Source organism: Mercenaria mercenaria, chromosome 9 (assembly GCF_021730395.1).
Source record: "Mercenaria mercenaria strain notata chromosome 9, MADL_Memer_1, whole genome shotgun sequence".
Classification (NCBI taxonomy): Eukaryota; Metazoa; Mollusca; class Bivalvia; order Venerida; family Veneridae; genus Mercenaria; species Mercenaria mercenaria.
The window spans coordinates 36945546-36956896 of record NC_069369.1 but is presented as its reverse complement, the minus strand read 5'-3'; the positions used below and the strand labels follow the sequence as shown (position 1 = coordinate 36956896).

The 11351-nt window shown below is 37.2% G+C and overlaps 1 protein-coding gene across 4 annotated transcripts in view; it reads right to left on the bottom strand.

The window, feature by feature from the left end:
• Positions 1-11351, bottom strand: part of LOC123546963 (exocyst complex component 4-like) — a 47923-nt gene that overhangs the window by 30357 nt on the left and 6215 nt on the right. For all 4 annotated transcript variants that reach the window (XM_053551211.1, XM_053551210.1, XM_053551212.1 and 1 more), the window contains 5 exons: positions 10978-11111; positions 9934-10004; positions 9049-9187; positions 3928-3999; positions 2968-3105 (listed from right to left, as the gene is read on the bottom strand). In XM_053551211.1, the coding sequence (XP_053407186.1) occupies positions 2968-3105; positions 3928-3999; positions 9049-9187; positions 9934-10004; positions 10978-11111 (554 nt within the window). The remainder of the gene's footprint in view (positions 1-2967; positions 3106-3927; positions 4000-9048; positions 9188-9933; positions 10005-10977; positions 11112-11351) is intronic.

Genomic DNA, 11351 nt, shown 5'->3' with positions numbered 1-11351 from the left:
TTCTTGCTGTACAGGGTCAACTTATGATGGTGAACAAGTGTTGCAAGTTTTAAAGCAATAGCTTTGATAGTTTAGGATTAAAGCTGACCTAAACATAAAACTTAACCAAGAAAACTGATTTTCTAAGTCCAAAAGGGGCAATAAATCTTGCAAAAAGCAAGATGGAGTTATGTTTCTTGATGTACAGGGTCAGCTTATGATGGTGAACAAGTATTCCAAGTTTCAAAGCAATAGCTTTGATAGTTTAGGAGAAAAGTTGACCTAAACATAAAACTTAACCAAGAAATCTGATATTTTCTAAGTACAAAAGGGGCCATAAATCTTGCAAAAAGCAAGATGGAGTTATGTTTCTTGCTATACAGGGTCAGCTTATGATGGTGAACAAGTATTCCAAGTTTCAAAGCAATAGCTTTGATAGTTTAGGCGAAAAGCTGACCTAAACATAAAACTTAACCAGGCAACGCCGACGCCGACGCCGACAACCGCTCAAGTGATGACAATAACTCATCATTTTTTTTCAAAAAATCAGATGAGCTAAAAATCCAAAAAAAAATTGTAAGTCCACACAAAAATCTTTACCAGGTAGAGATTGGTCAAAATACACCTCATAACTGGATGTAGCATGCATGTTGTACTACAGAAAAGTGGTCTTGATTTTTCCCTATGACTAGTAATGAAAAAGTTACAATATAAGCTATTTATAGTAACAACAAAGGGAAGTAATTCTAAAAAGGGAACTGCGCATGACACTTCGTCTCATGATGGTGTATAATTGTGCCAAGTTACATCAAAATCCCTCAATGCATGAAGAAGAAATGCTTCGGACAAAGTCATTCTTGTATCTGACCTTTGGCCTCTAAGTGTGACCTTGACCTTAGACCTAGGGACCTGGTTCTTGCGCATGACACTCCGTCTCGTGGTGGTGAACATTTGTGCCAAGTTATATCAAAATCCCTCTATGCATGAAGAAGAAATGCTCCGGACAAGGTTTTCATTCTTGTATCCTTTGACCTCTAAGTGTGACCTTGACCTAAGACCTAGGGACCTGGTTCTTGCGCATGACACTTCGCCTCGTGGTGGTGAACATTTGTGCCAAGTTATATCAAAATCCCTCTATGCATGAAGAAGATATGCTCCGGACAAAGTTTTCTTTCTTGTGTCCTTTGACCTCTAAGTGTGACCTTGACCTTAGACCTAGGCACCTGGTTCTTGCGCATGACACTCCGTCTCATGATGATGAACAACTGTGCCAACTTTCATCAAAATCCCTCCTTGCATGAAGAAGATATGCTCCGGACAAAGTCATTCTTGAATTTGACCTTTGACCTCTAAGTGTGACCTTGACCTTAGACCTAGGGACCTGGTTCTTGCGCATGACACTCCGTCTCATGATGGTGAACAACTGTGCCAAGTTTCATCAAAATCCCTCCATGCATGTAGGAGATATGCTCCGGACAAAGTCTGTGGACGCCGCCCGCCAACCCTCCTGCCCGCCAGGGGCGTCCCATCATACGTCCCGTTTTTCAAACGGGCGTATAAAAATTGGATGTAACATGCATGTTGTACCACAGAAAAGTGGTCTCGATTTTTCCCTACGACCAGTAATAAAAAAGTTAAAATATAATCTATTTATAGTAACAACAAAGGGACGTTATTCTAAAAAAAAAAGGGTGCCTCATGGTGGTGAAGATTTGTGCCAAGTTACATCAAAATCCCTCCATGCATAAAGAAGAAATGCTCCGGCCAAAGTCATTCTTGAATTTGACCTTTGACCTCTAAGTATGACCTTGACCTTAGACCTACGGCCCGGGCTTTACACACAACATGTTGTCTCATCCAGGGGAATGTTTGTGCCAACTTGATATTTAAATCCCGTTTTGCATGACAAAGCTATAGACCGGACAAAAAAAATCACATTGACCTTTGATCTCAGTGTGACCTTCACCTTTAAGCTAGGGTTCTGGGTTAGCGCACGACTTGTCGTCTCATCATGGGGAACATTTATGCCAAGTAATATTGTAATCCTTTGATGGATGACAGAGTTCTGGACCGGACAGGAAAAAAAACCAATTGACCTTTGGCCTCCAACTGTGACCTTGACCTTTGAGCTAGGGGTCCAGGTTTTGCGCATGACACGTTGTTTCATCATGGGGAACATCTGTGCAAAGTAATATCAAAATCCCTTCATGGATGGCAGAGTTATGGACCGGACAGGAAAAAAGCCCTATTGACCTTTGGCCCCCCCAATTGTGACCTTGACCTTTGAGCAAGGGGTCCGGGATTTGTGCATGACACGTCGACTCATCAAGGGGAACATCTGTGCCAAGTGATATTGAAATCCCTTAAAGAATGAGAGTTATGGACCGGACACAAAACAGACCCTGTTTATACCATGTTAACATTTGACTGCTAAGTGTGACCTTGACCTTTGAGCTAGGGATCTGAAAGTTGTGCACGACACATCAACTTATTATGAGGTACAACTGTGCCAAGTGATATTAAAATCCCTTCATGGATGGGAGAGTTATGGACCGGACAGGAAAAAAGCCCTGTTGACCTTTGACCTCCATTTGTGACCTTGATCTTTGAGCTAGGGGTCCAGGTTTTGCGCAAGACACGTCGTCTCATCATGGGGAACATTTGTGCTAAGTAATATTAAAATCTCTTCATGGATGAAAGAGTTATGGACCGGACAGGAAAAAAGCACTGTTGACCTTTGACCTCCAATTGTGACCTTGATCTTTGAGCTAGGGGTCCAGGTTTTGCGCACGACACGTTGTCTCATCATGGGGAACATTTGTGCCAAGTAATATTAAAATCCCTTCATGGATGAAAGAGTTATGGACCGGACACGAAATTGCGGCCTGACGGAATGACAGAATGAAGGAAAAGCCGTTCCTATAGTCCCTGAAACTGGTTTTCAACCAGTGTGGGACTAATAAGGATATTCATTTTTAAAATTCTAACCTTTTTATGTTTTTGTGGCCTCTTCTTGGCAAAGTATACACCGATATCCATATTGGGTTCATCAAAGCTACTTGGTGCTTGTTGTCGGGACTTCTCTGTGTTCCTGACATCTAGATACTCACTTAGTAGCAACTGTAGCTGGTATATCAAAACACAATAATTAGTAATTGCATATTTCTAATGAATTAGAGCGGTTTATCAACAGAATCAAGGCGACCTGGGCCAGAATTCATCAATGTTTAATATCTGAAACTTAGACTTATGAAAAGCAAATACTAAATTTGCAATAACTTTGTCTATGGCAAATTTAACAACTGAAATTTTGCTGAGCAATACTTATCTATAACATAAAGATGCAAGAAAAGTGTCCTTGCAAATGATGCACATTGACAATGTTAAAGTCTAAGTTTCAGGCTTTTAATGTTGATGAAGAAGGGTCCAGAGATTTCATAGAGATATAGTCAATTAATATTATTTCCTACAATGACGTTAAAACATATAGCTTTTATATTAGTTTTTTTTTCAGTGCACAATTGCATTAACATCTGTCTGCTACTAAACGCAATGTGGTTGGAGGGGGCAATACATTTACGAGACAGATCTCTGACACATCTCTTAAAGTGTCAAATTAAAACTTCTGCAAACATTTATTCAGCAAAAATCTATAGAGGTCACCTCCCCTCCTAATTAAAGTGCTAAAGAAATCAAATTAAGCAACCATTAAATTTATCTAAATTTCAACATTCTCCAATTTGATAAAGTGCCATCTTTCTTTAACTCCATTTTTCAAAAGTATTTCTACTACAGTGGACAGTCAGTTAAGAAAAGGACCAGAGGATGGGACATGCAACTTCTAGGATGATAGTCTTGTGGGCTCCTTACTCAGCATACTACATGGTAGTGCCCAATGTACCAGAAAACAGTAGATCAAACTGTGCTTTATCATACTATAATACATACCACAGCTTGTATTTTAGACCAGACGTCTTTCATTGTATACATATACTCTGATCTGATGTATACCCCAGATTTCTGAAAAAATGATATACATTTCACTTTAAACTGGTGTGTTACAGCTAGAATGTAAAACATATCTACTGCATACAGTAACATGAGAAAATTCTATCTTGAACAATTCTACCATACAACATATTGTAAGCAAAATACTTAATGGACTACCATAATAATAATAAAACATGACATTTACTTAATAACTTAATCTCTCTGTTTATTTATGAAATATTACTTTTCATTAAAAGCATGTACAAACAAACCATAAAAGTCGCGAGACTCCAAAAACATCCAATTCTGTACAGTGAAGAAAATTACCCATGCTAAGATTTCAAGTTGTTTCAAAACTTTTTAATGAACAACAAACATGCTTTTACTTCACAGAACATAAAAAGATGGCATTCCAAGAATGTCTGACTGCATTCCAGACACGTGTAATGTTTGGGATTTTTTTGTTTAATACAAATTTAATGCCATATTAACAGTATTTCTTTATGTAACGGCTGCCTGGTAACCTAACCAAGTAAATAACAACTTCTCCACATAATTCAGAGGTTGAAGGCAAAATGAATTTAGACATATCTTCTTTCAAACTGTTTAGACAAATCTGGCTTGGTAACCGAACTCAAATTCTACGGATTTAAGTGGACTGCTATACTCTCTGATCTAAACTTGCCGGCCACAAGAAATAACTAGAGCTGCTTTTGAGAAAAGCGCATGTCTCCAACAACTGCCTAATCATCTGAGTCAACCATGTACCATGACCTCAACTGCCTTATCAGACTTTCAGTGCTTTGATTATCAAAAAACAAGTTTCAAGGGCCATAATTCCAAAGTGCCTGGGCCAATTTGGCTAGTTATCGAACTTGGCCGAGGACATATTGACAAACACATTTTGTTCAAGTTTGGTGAAGATCGGATGAGAAATGTTCGACTTAGAGTACGGACAAGATTTGTGACAGACACACAGACACACACACAGACAGGAGTAAATCAATATGTCTTCCACACCACTATGTGGTGGGAGACATAATTAACATTTGCCAAATATATGACAAAATGATACTGTTAGAACTTCAGATACATAAACATGTTCTAAAATTTTCCTGTTCTTTTTTAATTTTAACATTTTGTTGAACTCCTGAAGGGAATTAAAAGTTAAAGAAAGGTCTTAGAAGACCACAAACCTTCCAAAACAATTCTTTGCAAGATTCAGACCAATAAACTGGACAATAGAAATATATATACTAATCAGCCACAGAGGCCTAAGCTTGCAATACTAAGAAATACGTAAGCACTTACGGGAGATTTTTTGAGGATTTTATAAAGGAAAAGTGAATGGTGAAAAGGAGTTAAAGGTGTTTTAAGCATAAAACTCGGTAAACATACAATTATTTAGGTTTTGGTCAAGTGAGTGAGTTGGGATTTACGGCGAATCGACACAGGATGAACTCAAAAGCTAATGGTAACAAATATTTAACCTAAAATTAATTACAGTAATTATATACTTTACAAATGGACTATAATTTTAAAAATTAAAAATTGCAAAATAGTAAAATACAAAAACTGGGAAATGGGGACTTTAGCTAAATGCATTTTCTGAGCTACAAGTAAATGAAAGCAATTTGAGCCGCACCATGAGAAAACCAGCATCGTGCATTTGCGACCAGCATGGATCCAAACCAGCCTGTGCATCTGCACAGTCAGGTCAGGATCCATGCTGTTCGCTAACAGTTTCTCTAATTGGAATAGGCTTTGAAAGCGAACAGCATGGATCCTGACCAGACTGCGCTGGGCGGATGCGCAGGCTGGTCTGGATCCATGCTGGTCACAAATGCACTATGTTGGTTTTCTCGTGGCGCGGCTCAGTTATATAATATTACAGCACTGAACCTCGGGCATTGTTTCAGAACCATTCGGTCATGGATATCTGCTTAATGAACTAACAGCTACAAGGGTTTGAAAGTAATTAAGAAGTTTAAATGTGTAAAATATATACATTCCACAATCAACATCATTTAAACAATGACAAACAATCATACAACAAAAAGAAAAGAAAACTATAAAGTAAAATATCATTCTTATATGAACAAGTAAAAAATAGACATATCTCTTTCGTAGGAACGAGATATAAAATCCAAATAAATGCAAAATATATACTAGTATCTATCATAGAACATAAGCTATTTATAGAAACCATGCAGTTGTTACTATTAATATAAAATAATTCAAAATATTTAAAGCATTTCAGGAATTTAAGCAGAACTTTAAGCAAATAATTATGAACATGTTTATATTTCACTGTCAAAACTAAATTTACAAAGAAACAAGAGGGCCATGATGGCCCTGTATCGCTCACCTGTTATCATTGCACTTGAGGACAAGAACGTCCTCAGAAAAAATATCTAAGTCCAAAGGACAGGAACAACAAAGGAAAGAAATTTAACCAAAAAGAAAAAAAAAATTCTTACAAGGTACAGATATGTCAAAATACACCTAAAAATTGGAGGTACCATCCATGTTGTACCACAGAAAAGTGGTCTCGGGTTTTCCCTACGGCCAATAATAAAAAAGTTACTAAAAATAATCAATTTATATTAACTTAAAAGGGAAGTAATTAAAAAGAAAATTATTGTAAGTGAACAAAAGAAGGATCTGCCAAATAAATCTGTTGACATAAATGAAATTTCAGATCAGTATCTTCATTAGTTATGGAGATATACCCATTTTAATTTGAAATAAAGGGAGGTAATTTGACATAAAACCAGTCCATAGTTATCTACCCTGATTGACTCAGTCCAACTAATGATAATAATGAAATTTCAAGTAAGTCTTATAAGTACTTACTGATATAAATCCATTTTGACTACAATCAGGGGAGGTAATCAGATATAAAATAACTCTGGAACCTACGATTGGATCTGATTTGTCATGGAATCCAAGATTTATTGTTGTTGAAGATATTTTGGAAGTTTGTATCAAACAAAACCATAAATGAAGTCTCTATATGGCTGCAAAAGCCAAAATAACCAATTTTGGACCTTCAAGGGGCCATAACTCTGGAACCCATGATGGAATCTGGCCAGTTCAAGAAAGGAACCAAGATCTTGTGGTGATACAAATTGTGTGCAAGTTTGGTTAAAATCAAATCATAAATGAAGTTGCTATTGTGCAGACAAGGTCAAAATAGCTAATTTTTGCCCTTTCAGGGGCCATAACTCTGGAACCCATTATGGGATCTGGCCGGTTCAACAAAGGAACTGAGATCTTAAGGCAACACAAGTTTTGTGCAAGTTTGATTAAATTCAAATCATAACTGAAGCTTTTATTGTGCAGACAAGGTCAAAATAGCTAATTCCGGCCCTTTCAGGGGCCATAACTCTGGAACCCATAAAGGAAACTAGCCAGTTCAACAAAGGAACCAAGATCTTATAGTGATACAAGTTGTGTGCAAGTTTGGTTAAAATCAAATCATAAATGAAGCTGCTATTGTGCAGACAAGGTCAAAATAGCTAATTCTGGCCCTTTCAGGGACCATAACTCTGGAACCTTTAATGGGATCTGGCCAGTTCAAGAAAGGAACCAAGATCTTATGGTGATACAAGTTGTGTGCCAGTTTGGTAAAAATCAAATCATAAATAAAGCTGCTATAATGCAGACAAGGTCAAAATAGCTGAGCTTGGCCCTTCCAGGGGCCATAACTCTGGAACCCATAATGGGATCTAGCCAGTTCAAGAAAGGAACTGAGATCTTATGGTGATACAAGTTGTGTGCAAGTTTGGTCAAAATAAAATCATAAATGAAACCACTATTGTGCAGACAAGAAATTGTTGACGGATGGACGGACGACGGGTGATCACAAAAGCTTATCTTGTCACTATGTGACAGGTGAGCTAATAAAAACATTTCAAACATCCAAAGAAAATATGGTTAAAATGGGATAAATGAACAGGACAAAAGTGGCATTCAAACATTCTGGAAATAAAAGTAACAACGTTACCTCACTTTTCTCTTGCTAGAATTATCAATTTCAAAGTACTCTTTAAAATTACATGGAATAACTTTATTGAATTCTACAAAGGTATTCATAAATATCTGATTTCAGGATAGCTTTTTTACTAAAACAAAACTTAAAATTGTTCAGGCCAAATAGCTGTCATTTGCGCTTACAAGTAAGACCACTCCTATATTTTTTGAAGATAACGGAAAGATTGGCATAAATTCATAGGAGTGCCCCTTTAAAGGTTGTCTTCGAAAATAGTTAGTCCTTATCATGCTGGAAATAATTGATTCTGCCTTTGCGACTAGTGTAGATCATGATCAGCCTGCACATCCATGCAGTCTGATCAAGATCTGCACTGTTCACCATTCAGTCAGTATTGTTTTGGTAAGCACCCCTTTTAACGGTTAATGGTACTGTCTAAATTGAAAGATGGATAAGTTCATTATAGAAATTTAGCATGGTAAGGGTGAATTCAGATACTATTTCTGGCATAGGCAAGCACTTGGGTAGAACCCATAGTGACAATACAATAACCCTGCAACTTCTGTCACTTCAAAGAAGATAAATATTCTCTACAAGTCTTCCCAAAACAACAAAGTTTGATTAACCTTTCTGATATAATTCAGCGAGGGTTTAATTTTCGCTATATTCGCACAGCCCTACATCTCGCGAAAATTAATCCTCACATAAATATTTACCATTAGTATAATTCAAATTAAAGTAGGATACCATTTTAACAATTTTGCAAAGATTAAACTTCGCGAACATATTTGCAAAATTTTGAGCCAGTGAAAATAAGTTCTTTTACAGTAAGTCAGTACTGCTTCCTGTAGTATCAGCCTACACTGGACATTGGGGAGGTAGTTATGACATCTTCCATTCATTCCAGATTGTGACTTTCGCTGATTACCCTCGCCAAGTTAGAATCCTATACCTTTTACAAAGACACCAACGAATATGCAAAACAAATAAAACCAACACTAGGTACCCAAAAAAGCTGCAATTCTAAGTATATTTTCCTACACACACTAAAGTATATTTGAAGATAAAAAACATAAATTACTCACAATAATTCTATGGAGATTCTGCAGTACCACTTTGTGTATATTTGCCACAGATCTGAACTGTACAAAGATTATTTCTAGCAGTTCTAGGAGCTGTCTTGGCTGGTACTGGGTCATCAAATTCTCACCCTGGTTCCCTAAACTGGTGAGAGAAAGTGAAAATTATACTTATTCACAAGACTGATCATAGGAGGGAAATACTGATACGAACACTGGTTCCCAAAACAGATGAGATAAAGGAGAAAGTTATACTATTTCCATGACACTGGTTCCCTAAATTGACAACAGAAGGGAGACAATTTATACTAGTCCCAGAGACAACACTGGTTCCCTAAACTGATGACAGAAGAGAACACAATCATACCAATGTAAGACCTAGACCCTGGTTCCCTTAACTGTTTACATAACAAAATAAAGACCTTGACCTTGAGCCAACATACTAGGAAGGTCTGTTCTAAATTTCGCATTGTATAATTATATAGTTTTTTTCAGTTTTTGGGGAATAGGGCAGAATCCATAAGGAGGGGAAATTTGCATCATGACTAGATGGGAAATGGAAGCAAAATGAAGCAGTATTCTGGGTCACAATTTTGCGGCACATCAACATAGAACAGGCTATATGGCATCAAACAAGACTAAAAACTTTGGTTTCACATCTCATTTACATCGAAATAAAAATATGAGATATGGAATCAAAATGTTTACGCCTGTTGGAACTGCAAACATACAGCCAAACCAAGTGTTCAGACCCTGTAAGTCCCTTGTTATGATCATGCAAGGGTAAAATAGTGGTCCTAGTCCCTTTCCTATACAAAATGCCCCAGAAAAAACATGGGACCCTAAATATTAAGAGAGTGTTCATAGATTTACATTTTAAGATAAGCGTACCTGTCTGCTACCTGGTTTGAGGCCCTAGCAACAATGGCAATAAGTTCTGGGTGCATCCTCATCTTTATAGCCTGAAATGTACATACATCAAAATACACTTTTCATTACTGATTATTTCCCTTTAAAAACTGATGTTTAGATACTATTTCAGTGTATTATTGCATCTACCTACCATTTGTTTCCTATCATAAAAATTTTAGGTACAGTAGCTAGCTATATTAATTTAGTTGGCGAGCATAAGAAAAGATTTGATAAGCAAGCTTTATTTACCCTCATGCTGTAAGCTTCTGTATGTGTGATTCCTTAATTGAGCCGCACCATGAGAAAACCAACATAGTGCATTTGTGACCAGCATGTATCCAGACCAGCCTGCGCATCCGTGCAGTCAGGTCAGGATTCATGCTGTTCACTAACGATTTCTCTAATAGGCTTTGAAAGCGAACAGCATGGATCCTGACCAGACTGTGTGGATGCGCAGGCTGGTCTAGATCCATGCTGGTCTCAAATGCACTATGTTGGTTTTCTCAAAAACAGACTTTGGAAGACACTCTTTAGCCAACTTGAATCAAATGGAAGCAGGAGAAATTGATATCCAATAAACCTTATACAGAAAATGATGTCACTACATTTCACAGGCCGCAACACCACAGGGTTCTACTTCCATTTTTCAGTCAGGAAGAATCTTTATCTATCAATGCACTCTATTTTTATCCAGCTTAACACACACAAAAAACAGAAAAATTAAAAACATAAGTACTAGCCCAGCTCAGCTTGAAATATACGATGCTGTAAGATTGATACTGTACTAGGATAGGAGTTGTAAATATTTTATAATGAAATGCAATTTAAGGCACAGGAGGACACTTGCCTAGAATGAAGAAAAATCTTCGGCTGGCTTCCTCACATGATGACCTGAGCTGGGCTCAAACATAGTGGGAAGCAAGTAATCAAAATTCACTTCAGCCATCGAGGCCAAACCTCCTATCAAGTCTTAAAGTTCTTATTTTATGGATAGCGGGAGTTCAACACAATATCTAAATGTACCTCAGCAGCCTCTGGAATTTTCCTCAGTATAAACAAGGATTCTATAAGTATTGAGATGAATTTCTGGGGATCTTCTTCAGGGTCTGTCATCAAACTCTCCGACATGTTTGTAGATATGGTAAAATTGCTTCCCCCTGTAAGCAGAATATCTAAGCGATTATTATCTCTTAAAACTGGAAATTATATTTTCTTGTCAAAAACTTATTTTGTCTAAATTCAATGATCTGGGCACTAAATCAATTGATTAGCAAACTAAATATCAAAAGGATACACCTAGTAAAATGTTTTGGTACTGTAGTTCCTCTCATTAAAAGACCTTATCCGGTTATCCCTCTATACTATGATTCATTGCCCTAGGAGGCATGAGGGGTGTT